This window comes from Gymnogyps californianus, chromosome 4, assembly GCF_018139145.2.
Source record: "Gymnogyps californianus isolate 813 chromosome 4, ASM1813914v2, whole genome shotgun sequence".
Taxonomy (NCBI): domain Eukaryota; kingdom Metazoa; phylum Chordata; class Aves; order Accipitriformes; family Cathartidae; genus Gymnogyps; species Gymnogyps californianus.
The window spans coordinates 71831651-71847972 of record NC_059474.1 but is presented as its reverse complement, the minus strand read 5'-3'; the positions used below and the strand labels follow the sequence as shown (position 1 = coordinate 71847972).

At 40.3% G+C, this 16322-nt stretch overlaps 1 protein-coding gene across 2 annotated transcripts in view; it reads right to left on the bottom strand.

Annotated features, from left to right (window-relative positions):
- The window catches only part of SLC7A11 (solute carrier family 7 member 11), a 260524-nt gene that overhangs the window by 59780 nt on the left and 184422 nt on the right, over positions 1–16322 (bottom strand). The window contains exon 4 of one of the 2 annotated variants that reach the window (XM_050896134.1): positions 1698–1772. In XM_050896134.1, coding sequence (XP_050752091.1) covers positions 1698–1772 — 75 coding nt within the window. Of the gene's footprint in view, positions 1–1697; positions 2092–16322 lie in introns of those variants that run through there. The other variant, XM_050896133.1, reaches the window with a different exon arrangement.

Below are 16322 nucleotides of genomic sequence, written 5' to 3'. Positions count from 1 at the left end.
TCATTTGCTTTGTTTGGGGCTTTGCAAAAATGTGGCAGCGTTTATCTGCTGTTCTTCAGCTTACCTGAAAACATATTTAAAGGAATTCTTACAGCCACATTAAAAAAAAGCTATTGATGAGTTTTCTCTTTCCAGCCTCTTCTGTTGAGGTTCAGGATGAAATGAAATTGTCCTTCGATACATGTTACACACACAGCCTCAGCAAGACCTTAAGTGATCTTTGCATGTGATTTTACTATAATTAATTCATGCAGGGAATTAAAAACACCTGTGGCATAAAAAAAGATGAAAAAAATAACTGCAACAGGTCCATTCAGAGAAAGAGATAGTATCTTTTGCTGGGCCAAATTACACAGTTCTTCATATCTTGAGATCTGGAAAATGACCTAGAAAATCCATCTGATAAAAAAAATCTCTTTTTTTTTTTTTTTTTTTTGTACAGACTGTACTTCACAGCCAGAAAATACTACTATTAAAGTTAAAGCCAAAAATGCAATGCTTAAGCAAATTCTGTTTTGACTAAATCTAAAGACCACGGTCTTCCAACAGGGTTACAAATTGCATCTGAGGTCTGTCTTTATAGGGGACTTTTGGTTACAGGCAGGACTTCCACATTTGTACAACAGATTATGCTGCACATTGTACCAATACATTTGACATTTGACCAGAACGTGTCCTAACTTGCTTGCACTGTCTGTTTGGCTTGGGTGGGCTTAGCCTGTAAACGGTCCATGTTTCTTTTAAGTGCAGAGCCAATTTACACAGGGTGGCATTTGCATGTTCCACCTATTAAGCAGACACATGTTAGTCCGTGTTTGTCCTCTTTACCTCCTGCCAGAAAACAAGTCGTTTCTATTTTAAATAAAGCCAATATTCATGTTAGTTCTTCAGCTTCTTTGAGATTAACTCATTAAGTAGGTCAATGGACCCTCTGTCCCGCAGAGGCCAGGGTGGGGTTTTCCACTCTGAATGGGGGGCTTTGTGTACAGAACAAATAAACTGGCATTCTTCAGAATTTAATGCTCTTCAAAAATACACAAAATTAGTAAAAACTGTCACAAGAGGCAGGCCAGCAATAAAACTCGTAATACGAGTTTGTTTCCATCATACTGCTTTTTGCAGCGCAATCTTTCAAAGCAACATCGTGAGCGAAGAATGAAGACCAGTAATACAAGACTGGGGAGCGGGGTTATTAGTGTTATTATTTTGCTCCCTTTCATGCCAATACAGCTTACGTCCAGTGGGAATTATTCCTCTCAGACCTTGCTCTAGCCTCTAGGGAACTAAGTCAAGCTGTCTAAACATTTCGCCGGTGTTCGAGCAGAGTGACCCGCATCCCCAGCTGCCAGGGGCCTTACAAGCAAACCATAAACGACCTCTTACAGCCAGAAGAAAAACATTATACGTACAGCACATTGTATGGCATAAAAAGGACATTTACTTTTCCTGTTCCTTTAGGGACCCATAAGAGACAGTAATTTACGCTTCCGATCTTTACCGACCAGGCGCCGGGGGCACAGGGGTTGCATACCTCTGCGCCCTCCACGCAACCTATCACACAGCAAAAACCTTCTGTAGCCCCATTGGTCCTCAAGCTCCACACTGTGCCTTGCTATCCAATGGCAAAATCAGACAAATAATAGCAATAATCCACCGGCCACCCCTCTGGACCAATTAGAAAATTTTAAGGGACTTACCGAAGAGCGAGAGGATACCACACACCGTCCAGACAGTCAAGGACATGCCCACGCTGCCCGTGTTCTTCAGGATGCCTTTGGGAGAGATGAAGATGCCAGCTCCAATGATAGTGCCAATTATGATGGATATCCCCCTCAAAAGTGTCACTTTCTTCTTCAGCACAACTTTTCCCTCCTGGGCTGGCTGTCCGCTGTCCATAGAGGGCAACCTGCCATTAGCTTGCCCCTGCAAGTAACTTCCATTAGAGACGGTGGTTACAGCAGCTTTCCTAAACATGCTACAGTGCCACCAGCACACCGACGGCAAGCACAGCCAAAAAAGTTTGCAGCAGAAACTCAAGGTTTTTTTCCTCTCTGTGTAGCCAACTACTTAGTCTCTTCCTCTGCCCTCTCTTATCTTTCCAGCCGCTCCTACACCCAGGTAGCGAGCTCCTAAAATGTATTTGAGCCTTTACTGCGATCTGAGCACTGCTCAGGAACACCTGCGCTTTCACACTGTGAGCTGGTACTGCCCTATCATTGGAAACCAGCTCAGCTTCCGCGTGGACTTGTATTTAAGCTCTTGTCATACCAAGTTACTCCAGCTGAATGATGATGCAAATTCTCCAGGTTTGCATCAGCCATTTGAGAAACCTCTGGCATTACTCAGCATTTCTCTTTTTTTTTTCCCCTCTTTTTTTTTTTTTTCTTTTTCTTTTTAAACGGTAGGGGCATGTTGCACAACCGACCTGAGGGTGGTGGGAAGAACAAAGCACTCGCAAGCAAACCGAGCCAATCAAGCTGAGCACATCACCCTTGACACCCCGAGACACACTCCCAAATTTTTTTGAAGAAACTCGGAGCCAGAAACAAAAGCCTGCCTAAACAAAAAGCTCGTCAGAGCGTAAGGGGAAAAGAAATCAAACAGGGTACGTCATCCCTGGGTCTAATCCAATTTCTTTCTTAAAAAACTCCTCTTAACGAAAGTTAAGTTTGCAGGGCTTAACTTCTTATGTCACAGTTGATCAGCCTCTCTCCAGTCTATGTTACTTACCTGGAAATCTCTATAGGGACCCGTACCTACCTAAAGAATACATACAACCCCCTCGTTACCCCGAGTTGCCTAGCAACACACCCAAATCAGCCTAATGAAAACCCAGGGTTATTTTCACAGTACAGTAATTTTCATACATGCAGTGTGTTTCTGGGATGTCGGTAAGCAACGCCGCAACGACACTTCCCCTTAAGAAATACTATTAACGTTTACAGCCACCTCGCGTGTGTGATCTGGCAGGAGGAGGAGAACACCCCAGAGCATGGGATTCTCCAGCGGCTCAGGAATCAGTAAAGGGGGTTTTGTATTATTATAGAGCTTCCCTGATGAGATAAACAAGTAATCAGATGCATAAATACTTTTGTTTCACGACCTGATCATTCAAATCTGAGAAATTAAACTGTTAAAAAGAGGAGCATTCTCATAAAACAGAGCAAAAATCAATAGCCTTCAAGCATTTGTAACCTAATCGAGGGACAGCCTGTGCAATACATGCCAAAGGGGAAAAATCCTTTGTAGCGTAACTATTGCAGCTGCTCGTGGCTTCAGATTAGATCAGTGCAAAGAGAAATGATTACTGCAGTTACTGCTCTTACAGTGACTGCTTAATTAGGACCTAGGATTGAGGGGAAAAAAAAAAGAGATAGCAGTTAAAACATTTTATCATTTGAAAAGCAGGCACTGAGCTCAGAGCACTACTGTGCTTTCAAATTTATGTGAGAAAAAGGAGATCCTGGAGTATCAACACACTGCAGCTGTAAAACTTCAGTGTTTTTAAAGCCTCATATTTTCAGTTATAACTCACCTGTAATAATTTGCACAGAGATAAAAGAAGGCATGAAAAAAAGCTTATCTGGTTTAAATGCACACAGGTAAAAACCAAAGTGATTATAGCTTCTGACTACATACTGGTAGTGCTTGGCGATTTTCTGAACTCGTCCTACTTCTCCCTCCATCTGCTGATGTGCACAGCAGCTTATCCCTCACTTCTCTGCACAGCTCACGCTCCTGTTGTCACTGCACCACGTGCCCGATCTGTCGGGGAAGCGATTGCCCCTCCGGTGCGTGCCATAGGCGCCTGCACAGACAGACTGCGGGCAGGACCTCCTCTGGTCACCACACAGTCCAAACCAAGCCAATTTTCACAGCCCCAGTTACATGCAAAGCCACGAATAGGCTGTGGGCTGTGCAGAATTGTTTTCCCCTGATGTACATTTCATAGGCTGCCCCTCAATAAGATTATAAATGCCTGAAGTAACTAACTAGATCAAATCAAACCAGGAAAAAGCTTTAACCACAGAACTGGGTTGGGCTGATGACCTTTATTTTAATTTTCAAAGACTATTTAATGAAGAAACACATGACACCTTGAAACATCTAATACTTTAAGGTAATCATTCTTAACTAATGCTTACCCTTTATTTACACAGGAAGATGGTTCCAAGATCAACCCAAAAGCTCAGTAATCTCCCAGATGATCCCGAGGCAGCTCCCAGCAATCCAGCTGTCTGCACCAGCTATTCAGTAAAAACGCTGGACAGTATAATGGCTTTCAAATTTCATTTGACCACTAGCCAGAAGAATGAATGTTTGCCCGTTGGACATAGCTATTAATGCTTTCTCACGCAGGGAAAAGGGTGCTTGCTTCTTCTGTGGTATAGGGATAACACGCATGCAAAGCTTAGGACCATGTGAGATTCCCAGTGAAATTTCTAAGATGGGAATTAAGGAAGGCTGGATGCAGAAAACTCTTTTTCCTAAATACTGGCAGCTTGCTAGTGATCACGCTATTTGTAGCCTTCCCAGGGAGTACTGTTTTGTACGCTGCTTCTCAATGCTATCCACTAAAGATAAACAAAAAAATAGGAGCGCTTTTTCTCCTTTGAGTTCAAGCCTTGCTTCCAATTATCAGTTCCACCCAGGACAGGGAATACTTATTTGGTGTTGGGGGATTATTTGTGATATTCTGGAAATTTCATGAGAATTCATGAGAATTCTCCATCACCTGAGCCCAGTCCTGAGGAGGGGACGAAGTTGGAAAAGGCCCATTACTGTCTGTTGCCCCGTGTTATACAGTACACTCACAAAATCCGTTCTGAATGTTTGTAGCCCACCAGCCACTTTCATTTGAATTTTTCATCACAGAGCAAGGACCGTGGTATCACTATGCAACTGCAACACACAATGCTCAGTGTCTTTTCAGAGAGCTCTTCTGAAAACACAGGGCTTAACCTGTCCAACACTCAGAACAGCCCTGTTCTTCCATAAAAATCCACTCTGAAAACAGAACAAAAAGGTATAAGGTGCAATTTTCTTCAGACTGATGAAATTATTTGAAGCAATGTTTCTAAAAACGATGCTCTGAAAATAAACCTTCAACCTCTAATGGCAAGCTGGTATTGTGCACAGCCTTTTATTGCTTCTCTCCGGTTGTTTTTTTTTTTTTTCCCCAATTCATAGACATTTTCTCCTGAACAAACATTTTAAAGCATAACCAAGATCATCACTGTGAAATGGTTTCCTTTTGAGTCTCACCATCAGCCCTGAACTACCTATCCATTGTCTGTTTCAAACAGAAATCCTTACCAGCTGAGCCTGAGAGTCCTCCTAAGCCTACACCCTGCAAAGAGCTAAACCGCTAGCTGAAGGAGTCAGCTCCCCGTGCTGGTTGCCTGCTGCCATCGGTGGGCTCTGGTGACCAGGACCAGCTGCGCTGCTGGGACCTTTCACCATGTGTATAACATAACCTTTGTCAGCTGCACCGCACTACTCCAGCAAATGAAATACTCAAGCATCACGCGGAATAATGACACTACAGTGTTTCACAGGCTCAACATGCCCGATACGGGGGCAGCCCCGTTTTTCACACTAGTAGAGTTTGTGCCAAATACCTAGACACAGCTGTATCGCCAATTCCAAAGAAGCTACAATTTTGATATTTCCCCCAGGGAATGCTACAAAACACACACACAAACACAGAGCATTCCCCTTTATGGGAACACTACAACACACACTCAGCAAAGCGAAGGACCTAAAATTCAAGCCTGGACTTGAGTTTCCACTTCTCAAGCCCACAAAAACTCCTTAATTTCTAGGTGTAGCGAGCATACCTTGACAATCCCTCCGGGCATTTGTATATCAGCTTATTGCATCGAGCAAATCCAGAGAGTCACAAGCCAAGCCTCCAGGCCACACATTGCCACACTGACTGAAGATACGAGGATAAAAAAGGAAGTATATCAAGACTGAAGAGGCGAGGAAAGCCCCAAACTCTTTTGTATGGGTGGCATAGCATGAAAAAGTTGTTTAGAAAACTGGGCTGAGTCTTCTCTGTATAATGCCGAGCTGTTTGTGAGTCTCGGAAAGCAGCCCTGTAGGAAGGCGGTAGTCTGGTTTCAAATGTCAAAGGAGGGCAAAATACCTAAAAGTATTTGTTTCATGTAGATAATCTAGCATTGAAAAGTTTTGACTGGGGATTTTCTGCTCCTTTTGTAGTGTTGAGAAATAGTTTAACTAGCATTGGGGGAAAAAAAAATTATCTGTAAGCAGTTTAAGAACTAAGGTGTCATTGGGAATTAAGTGAGAATAGTATCACCATGAAGTATACAAAACTCTCAGTAGAGTGGGACAGGTTTTTAAGTTATAATGCAAACCTAGAACTGTGAGAAGACTAAAACAATTTGTTATTTTCTCTACTACAGGTCAAAGCTTTAGTTAAAAATGGAATTACTGAGAATGTTGGGGGGAGTGTTATTTTGTAGTCAGAGACTTACAAATTACTTAATTGTTTTGCATTCCACTGTGCCGGATACAAAGAAGATATTTAGAAGAAAAACAAAAAATGAGAAGGAATGAAATACACATCCAACTCAGAGGCTTTAAAAATAAGACAAATCCTATACGAAATCCAAAAGCAATTCAAATGTTATTTCTTGTATTTTCAGTAAAAAGCTTCCAACAAAATGCCTATGCAGTCAGCAAATAGAAATCTGGTTCCAAGAAGACTGCAGACAACGATAGCAGTTTAGAAGGCAAATACTTCTGAAAGTTTCCCTGTCTCCAATTTGCTGATAGCTGCCAGTCAATTTTCAGCTGCAAAAGGAAAAAAAAAAAGGGGGGGGGGGGGGATTTCAGAAATCCCTCCTATTTTTCTCACTATTAAAGCTTTATTTCAAAAGGCATGATGATTTCAGCTGAATAGTTTGACATTTTAATGATTTTTTTTTTTTTTTTTTTTTTTTTAAAGCGGACAAGAATCATTAGTGCCTGGTACCAAGCAAGAAAGCTCCACATGAGAGAAAGCCAGTTCTTACTGAAGCCCTGTATAGGTGAAAACACGATTGTGTTTTATACCATCTCACTTTTTATATTCAGGATATGTGCAATTATAACCTAAGCAATGCTGTACACATAAATATCATTCTTGAGTTTTCTGTGTTTGCATTTCTCATCAGCAGAATGAGTCTGATTTTTTTCAGACTCACTATTTTTTTCAGAGTCACTATGGTATTGTTCCTCAGCTTTTGGATGCAAACATTGAGATACCCCACGGCTTTCAAGAAATCAAGACCTCAGGGTAAATTTCCGTCAAAACTGCATGTGCCAGATACCTGGCACAATGGCAAGATTGCTGTTGGCTTCAGGAAGTCAGGATTTTAACTTGAGCTGTCTCAGGCTAGGCTGGCATGTGAACAGAATTAATCAGTATTTCTGAAAAAAATTAGGCTTTCTAAAAAAATCAAGATAGAGACAGAATTAGCACCAAGAACGTTTTCTTTCCTAGCTCATTTCTCTATTTTCCTGACAAGAATTCTTCACACTAGATAAAAAGCTTATAATGTGAAGAAATCATACAACAGCTTCCTAGATTATCAAATTTAGGCTTGGCTATTTAATTACTTTCTATTCACTTTTATTTTATTTTTCATGCAATTTATACAGTATCATGCATACAAGAAACTGGAGCCTGGGGCATTTGCCTTACTTTATGTAAATCATGTTTTTCCACTATGAATCAAACCTTCCTTTTTTTTTTTTAAAAGGGTTAATTATACTTACCCCAATTCACAAGTGTGACAGACAGATTCAGCCACTGAATTCTGTTGCCAAAATAATCTATCCAAAATCTTGGAAAGGGGAATTTCAAGAACCTAAATAAAGTTTTAATTTACTGACCACTCTATGGGGAAATCTTTCCGATCACTTGTCTTAATCTGAACTCTAGTTCCTTATTCTCACCCTTAACAGCAGCTCATCCTTCTTTCCTGTTAGGTTTAGCAAGCTCATTCCCCTCCTGTTGCATACAACCTAGATTAGATGGAGCATACATTCAAAGTTATTTGATTTTTCTGAAACTACACTCTTACCCAAGAATAATTGTAATGGGATTTTTAGTTCCCTTCTCATTCCTCTCTCAATTGTCAGATGCAGCAGTAGCTGCATCTATGGATTTCTCTTTTGGTTCATTTAATGTAGCTTTTTGTCTGGAGACCAAACAAGTCTTGGCTGTGGCCTCTTGCAGGTCATGAATGCAATAAGGTCAGGCTCCAGTCAATAAACTGCCAGGTTGTTAGGGCTTCTTTAGCATCAGCAGCAATGGCACAACATGTGCGTTGAGAAAGACGGACAGAAGCATCTCAATTAAGGGTTGAAGTGGTGACAGAGTTTACCACAAGAAGGGATTAAACTGCAGAAAAGCAAAAGCACGAAATGCTTCGCTGGCGATTGGTGGTCAATCATTCACACTGTCATCATAATTTAGCATTGAAATGCAGCCTATGGAGCCCACAGGGAATCATTTTATTGGCATCTAAATGCACATACTATGTCTTCTTGAAGTATTAAAAACTCCATCAGAAAGGGCACTCGTTTGGAGCACTGCCAAGGCACTTCAGAAGTTTGTACTAGTGCAGCTCCATATATTATTCCCACATTTCAATAGAGGAGCATCCTAGTGCTGAGGTCAGCCTCTGTTTCTTCTTTGAAAGCAAAATTCCTCTTTTCTGCTTTCACAATATATTCTTCAGAAACACTGTCTATTCAAGCACAGTAATTTTATCACGTTTTGTGACATTTAGTAAGATGATTATGAAAGCCAATGAAGAGCAGACGCATGCAGTGCGTGGGCATGATGAGGGTCTCTCTGTCCTGTCTGCTATAGACTTCAAAATTTTGTGCAAAACAGCTACCATGTCAGAAATCTGCCCTCTTCCCAGTCATCACATTTGCAGGGAGGTACAGGTTATCCAGAGTCTCAGAAGTCAAGTCTCCAGGGCAACAAAAAGTACTGACATGGATTTCTAAGTACATTTCAAATTCATGCTTCACATATAAGCTTACAAACAGCCAACAGCTCAACACCCTCTGTGTATAAAGCACCGATTCTAGCCTTTCTCCATCCCTCCCACATTTAATCTAGTCCAAAGATTAAGAGAGAAAGCTCTTCTACCAAATACCTCCACTTTTATCATAGGCTCTTTAACAACAAAATGGACACTAACTACAGTGTTTTATTCTTCTTGGAGAGTTGAAAGGACTCTATAAAAGCACACTTTGAGGACTCCTGCCTTAAAATAAATTGATATAGCCAGTATTGCTCACACTTTTCTAGAGGGTCCAGGCCTCTCACTGTAGGGAGGGTGGCAGAGAGGGGTTCGATGGGATGAAAGACTCCCAACTCCTCTCTCACACACACACTGCTGAAATTTGGAGCCAATACATAGCGTAGAAAAATGTATAGTCAGCCGTCCCTACAGCAAAAGCAAATCCTGCCCACTGCATAACCTGTCACACACAGAAGGGACCTTCTCCTTAAGTATACAATCCTGAGTATATAGATATCTCCATTACAGGGTACCCCATCAGCTTTATGAGTCAAAGTACAAATTGTACTTGAGTAAAAACAGTACATGAAGTTAACTATGGTCATCTTCAAGTAGCACAATACCTCCTTGTAAAAGGTACTCCTCCTGCATACAGAAGGCTCGAAGAGGGCATATAGAAAGATGCTGCACTGTAAGTCATGTGAACACTTACCAGAGAATAGGTCAAAGTACCTATTCAAGTACAGAAATTCAAGTTGAGGGAAACTTGATCCGCTCCTGTATCAATGTCTATTCAGGTTGCACAATGTAGGCTTTTATTTATTCTTAATTTCAGCAAAAAATTTGAATAAATGTTTATTTGGACAGGAGTATAGTCTAAGCAGAGAGATCATGTTAATCATCTGAGTATATTTTTTATTAATAATTAATTAACTTCAATTTACTAAACCCTTTCAGAGAAAGTAGGGAAAATATCCCAATTCGGTTTTCTGAAAACAACATATATTTAAAGGCACCTCCTCAGACGTGACAGTAACAAGTTTGGTACATAAGGGATATCTTGCCAGTAGTTGTTGCTTTATTTTCATTTTTCATCTTAATTTCTCACCTTTTCCCCCACTTAAAGCATACTCTCTCAATTCTGAGCTAAAGTAGGAGCCATTCAGAATTTCCTCTTATTTTTCCATATTTTTCCATGCCCCCTTCCAGGAGGCAACGAATGCCCAAGTGTCAGTGAATCTCCATGAATAATGTAGAATTTACTCTTTGATCCAGGTACCCATCATTATCCCAGATAGCTCAGGTAAGCCTGCACCAAGCAAAGCAGCTTAATCCAGAGCTTTTTATTGTCCTGCCTGCCCGCCCCTCACACTATGCCAGCCTTGCACACTGGAGGACTTGACCAGCCAGCGGAGCCAGGCTTGTGTGTCCACACTAGTGTACAACCAAGCAGAAACCTCCGTGAGGAAACAGCAGTTAGCAGATTGCCTTTTGGCATTGGTGCCATTTCTTAAGGTAGTCTGGGGCTACCACATCTGCTTCCCTCCAGCGCAGAGTCAACTCGACTCAGGGTACAAGGACAGGAATTTCTGTTTTTCTCTAGACAACACAGCAAGAACGAGCAGTATCATTAAAAGAGGAACTACTCTATTGCAGGTAATTTGGGAGTAATTCCACTGATTCTCCCCTTCCACTGGTCCTCCGCTTCCAAATGGGAAAGGCTTCATTGCTCCTTTATCATCAAGGAAGAACAGAAGAGGCACCAACAGTCAAAATACCAAAAAGTGCCAACAGATCCTGTAGCCAGAGCAGAGAGTTTTTTGATGGGCTCTCCTCTTTGTATGGACAGCCTTGCTAATCTTCACAGAATTGAGGATATCACCATGAAGCACAGTGCAAAGGACTGAAAGGTCAAAGTAGTAAAGAATTTTATTTTATAGAATGTATTTCACATTATATTTCTAATATTGCTTCTCCTAACAAAAGCTATTCTGAACACGCTGGGAGACAAAATAGAAATTCAACCTCCTGACAATTACTCTGTCAGAGAACTGGAAATGAGAAACGATGCTCTGAGCCACTGTCCCATCTTCCTAACTCTCCCTTCATCTCCCCGTGAAGGGTACAAAGGCCAGTTTTCCTGGAAGAGTGCCCTTTCCTCTTGTCTTCTGCACGGCACACACATGCAACCATGTATTTGGGAACCTATGCACCAACACAGTGGAGCCACAGTGACAGACGAGTCTCTCCAAGATTCGGGAGAGCTTTTACATACCCTCTTCTAATTTTATCTTGTGAGTTTATCCTACCCCATCCTTATCTATCCAGATACACAAAATCCACCTCTGTAAGCTTCAGGATCTCCTAACAAGCGAATTCATCTTGTTCAATCTGAAAATGAAGTAATCTTCCCACTCCAAACAGTCCAATGTATCATCTGCTTAGTCAGTACATTTTCTTCTGATTTCAACAAACAATACAAATGCAATTTTCAATCACTTAGGCTAAAGACTGAATCTAAAACTCCTCACTTCACATACACCAGGGGCAGAACCTCTTCCATCACCTCTTATGCTACGCTGAGCATAATAAACTCAAAAGACATGAAATCACAACATGTCTTGTCAGAAAGCAAGCTGCAACTCCTTGGGGTAAAAGACCCGTACATTTTTATTTCCTCTTGCGTAGCCTTGCATTTACTTCCTCTTCTCCACTTCTGATAATTACTGACTTGGGAGGGCAGAGAGCAGAGAGAAAGGTGGGGAGAAAAGCCAGGAATTGTGCCAATCTCTGGTTTGAAAAAGTTTTCTTCTCTATTTTGGCAGTAAAATTTTGCATTAGTTTTCTTGCATTCTGTAACTGTAGCTATCACCAGCTTAGTTTATAAGGGGAAATTGTCAGAGTATGCAAAAGTAATTCCAAAGCTAAAAACCAGGAATGCTTCAGCCTCTCTGTTCTGGATTTTCATATGTCTGTTGGCAGTTTCTGTAATTGAAGCAGCAGACTCAAAACTCAGCACCACAAAATATATAATGAGGTGTAACAGTACAAAAGTTTACTGGGTTAAAAGGAAACCCACAACTATTTTGTTCAGCAAATAAAGCCTAAAAGTAAAAAAAATATTCTGGAAACAAAACCAAATATGCATCGGTTTGTTTTTTCCTTGAAAATAAATGTCCAGGTGCTTAGCTATCACCCAGAGAGTGAGCATTTTGGCACAGCAGGGAGTATGCAAGCGTGAATGAAGGGACTTTTGGCTCCTTTCTCTGCAGCCAGTGGACAGGCTACTCTCTGGGTGTATTTGAACAGAGCCTAGGGATTATACGCCCTTGTCCCTGTTCAGATAAGAAAAGGGCCAACCATACCCAAGGCATTGCTATAAGGACTGCAAGACAGAAACAGCAGCCAAAATGGCAGGCACCAGCACCACTCCAGCATGATCAGTGCAGAAGTAAAAAAAAAAAAAACCAACAAAAAAAAACCCAAAACACCACACCTCTATTTCAGTGATCACCTCGTAGCGTAGCATAGCCTATCAACTTCAGGTCCAGAATCTGCCCCTGCATGAACATTGACTTATTGGTAATATCTATCACGTTGAGAAAGGGACACTTCTTTCCTCCAGACAAGACAGATAAGCAATTTAAACCTCTCGGTTATCAAAATTTCCTTCCTACCTAGCTGCCAGCTAAACTAGTCAGCTTTGCACAATAACCTGATAACATGAAGTGCAGTACAACGTCTCTGGTATTTAAAATTAAGATGCTGCTTACAGTTATGCTCAATAGTTAACTTTATCTACATGGCTTTTCTGCTTCCATACTCCTCTTCTGATTTGAAGTTACAGAAATGTATTTGCATTCAGGGCTCCTCCATATATTCTTTTTGGTTCTTTTTCTATTCATCAGAAGGATATTTTCATCTTCTAGAGTCTAACACCATCCTGAAGAGCAAAACATTATAAACAGATTACAAGCAGTGTGCATTCAAATAAATTACATGTTTAAATGTGTCAGTTAAATTATAATGCTCAATTAGACAGCTAATTATGTTGAAAATGCAGTTGTGTGCATAAATTGATGGCCACTCCCCCAGCCTGCCTGGCTGCTTCCATTCACATATTGTCCCTTTATAAGTTTTATCTTTCAAATATCACCCGGCAGAAGGTTTATCTAAGTGCAGTCATACATTGCTTTACTGTTGCTTCATTTTAAAAAAAAATCATTTCAAATACAATTCAACATTCGCACTGAGTTTTACTACCTGCCATCAGAATTTTAGTGGCAGTAGGATTTGTGGACCAGGTTCCCAGACTTCTTAGGGTCACATTCCCACAGGGCTTTCCCTCTGTTTATGATGTCTCACTTTCCAGGATGCTTTTTAATCACTCTCACTGCATCATTTTACAAGGAAAAAATAAATTTCTTTTAAATTTACATGCATATGTGAATTTTACAGATGACCTTTTGAGTTAACTAAGAAGCTGTGCATGAAACCAGAACAGGCACACTTATATTTCTAAAACACAGTATTAAAATTGCCATTGCACTCATTAATACTAGCTAGGACCTGGAAATCAAGTAGGAAGAAGAGTCTGTCAGCATCAATTAATCAAAATTAGATTTAAGGATAATACCTTGGTATGACAAAATACATCCTCATACGTATTCATAACGTCTCATCCCACAATCATCGTGTAAAATAGGTCTTTTCAGAGACATTCTCCATGTTTCATCCTTCATTCAGTTTCTATAGGTTTACAATGTTTATTGGCAATCAATCTAACTGAAGCACTTATACACAGCAAAACGCAAGCTCTCATAATTGATGAGATATACGAAGAGCTAAATGACTTGTTTGGTGTTTCCAGACAGTTACATATCTCATTTCTTACAATATGAAAGGAATCATCGGTAAAGTTCATCAGTATCACTGTGTTAAAAATTTAGGTAAAATAAAGACTGTATGATATCACCAAAGAGATAAAAATAAACTCCACTCGAGCTCAGCATACAGTAGCATTTTAGGCAGTCAGCTGCTCTTTTCATTTCTTATGCTTAGATAATACAGAAAAATTAATGGGGGGGGGAACCCAAGCTTGACCATTTTCTTTCTTTTTTAGCTTTTTGGTCTTACCCCTGAATTGTCAAAGGTAAGAGTTTTATCTTAAGGTCTATAAACTATTGTCCTACAGTTTCTCCACACTGTCAGGCCATATGAGCCATAATTATTTGTGAAAGTATTCTCAGTCAGCCCATATTTCCTGGTAATCCATTTAAGATACCTCTCAGTAAAGAAAAAACAACTGAAATAACCCCGTGTCTGTAGCTCTGGGCATATATGGTAGTAAAATCCAGCTCCTTGAGACATCTAAAATTAATCTGGATAAGTACTGCAAATGACAGTGTATGAACCTACTCCAACTTCGACAATGCAAGAGACAGAATGATCTATTGCACTACATTTTTTTTTTTTATTATTATTATTATCTCTATGGTCATTCAAGAGGGAAAGCCTTCATAATTATGCTCTACTTTGTCCTTTCAGGACTTGAAGTAGCTCCTCTGAAATATCTCAACTGAAATCAAGGAATTCCAAGGTATGTTTTTTATGGCACATGCTACAAATTATTAAATTCCACTTTGAAACTAAAAATTCTGTTTAAGTGTCTTTTCAAAAATGGCATTAAAATCCACACATCAATTTCTGACATGTCATTTTGAACCACTAGTCACAGTACAACAGACTACTTGAAATATATAGAAGCAGGGTTAGTATTTTATCATTTGGTCCTAGGACTCTAAGCAGTGTCAGTCTGCCAGCCTACAGAGTCAGAGAGTGACACTGAGAGGGGCTAGAAACTGCTTAGAGATTTTTAAAGGTTCTTATGACTGTCACTAAGCTCGCTGCTCCACAACAGATTGAAAAATGCAAGAGGTTTTCCAGCTGAAGTCACGTGTGTATTAAAGAGGATTAACATGAACAGCCAACTAGCAAATGCCAGTTTCTTTCTCTCCATTTTTTTTAATCCTCCTTTCTTTCTACCCTGCAATAAAACCTTTTTTTTTTTTTTTGCCTCCTATTCTATGTATTTTCCCCCTTTTCGAATAACGCATAAAGGAAGCTGGAAATCGTTTAACAGATGCATCTAGCACAACGAAATTCTGTGCTACAGACTCTGAGGATGCAGACTGCGTAGTAAATCTCACTCGAAGCAGAGAGTATTAAATCAGAGAACCACTGGAACAACTCAGGGTCACAACTGTTCATTTACACAATTCAGTTGTTGCATGCTTATCTCTGCATTCTCTCCTGTCCCCAGTGTGTATATCAACAAAACCTGTTCAGTCAGAAAAACACCTTTGGGTTAGCATCCAAAGCCGTTGCAGACAGAAATAAAATAGAAATGCTTTGGGTGAATCACACTAAAAGGCAGCCTTCAGAGTGACACCTCTACCAAGGCAGAACACAACACCGCAGCTTTTGGACGTTGTGCAGCCTCGTCCCATCAGCCAGCCAGCTTTCACCTTCATCTACATCTCCAAAACATTAATGACATCACAGTTTGGCCCAGTTCTAGAATTACTATTCACACACTGTAGGTTGGCTGAGTATGGCAAGAAAATTGGAGAAACAAACATTGTAACTAACCGATCTCACCATTTTTCCAGGTTTGAATAGTTTAATCAATTAGTTGTATACTACTTCATGTTGAAGCCTTTCCATAATAACCTGCTGTGTTCCCTTGGTGCACTCTCAACTAAAAGTTAAGGGAAAGAAAAAATATAAAGTGTTTTTTCTAGTGGGAAAAAAGTGAGATACTGAGCCAGTATTATTCACCTTTCTCTTCTAGGAAGATTTCACAACAAAGAAGTCATTTCTGGTTACCTCATTAACTGCTGTATACTAGCTCAATGCCACCACCACAGCAGTTCTTCAAGGCCTGGCAAACTGGGTTCCCCAACAAACGCCATCTGCCTGCAGGCCACGAAGAGTTGACTACAGCTGCAGTTCCAAGATTTCTTGACACAAAAGTTGCATCTGAATTATCACTATTTTAGTTGCCAGAACACATCTCCACCATGAATTTGCATAAGCCCTTTTCAGACATACTTCAACTCTGGAGAAAAAAAGATGTTTTCTTTATTTTTGCTTGAAATTTTTTCTTTTGTTTTAGACCATTCACTCATATTAAAAAAAAACAAACCCCACGCTGTGCTCTTTAAATTCCTTGCTTTCAGTTTAGAGGGAAGTTTTCTAAGATGTATT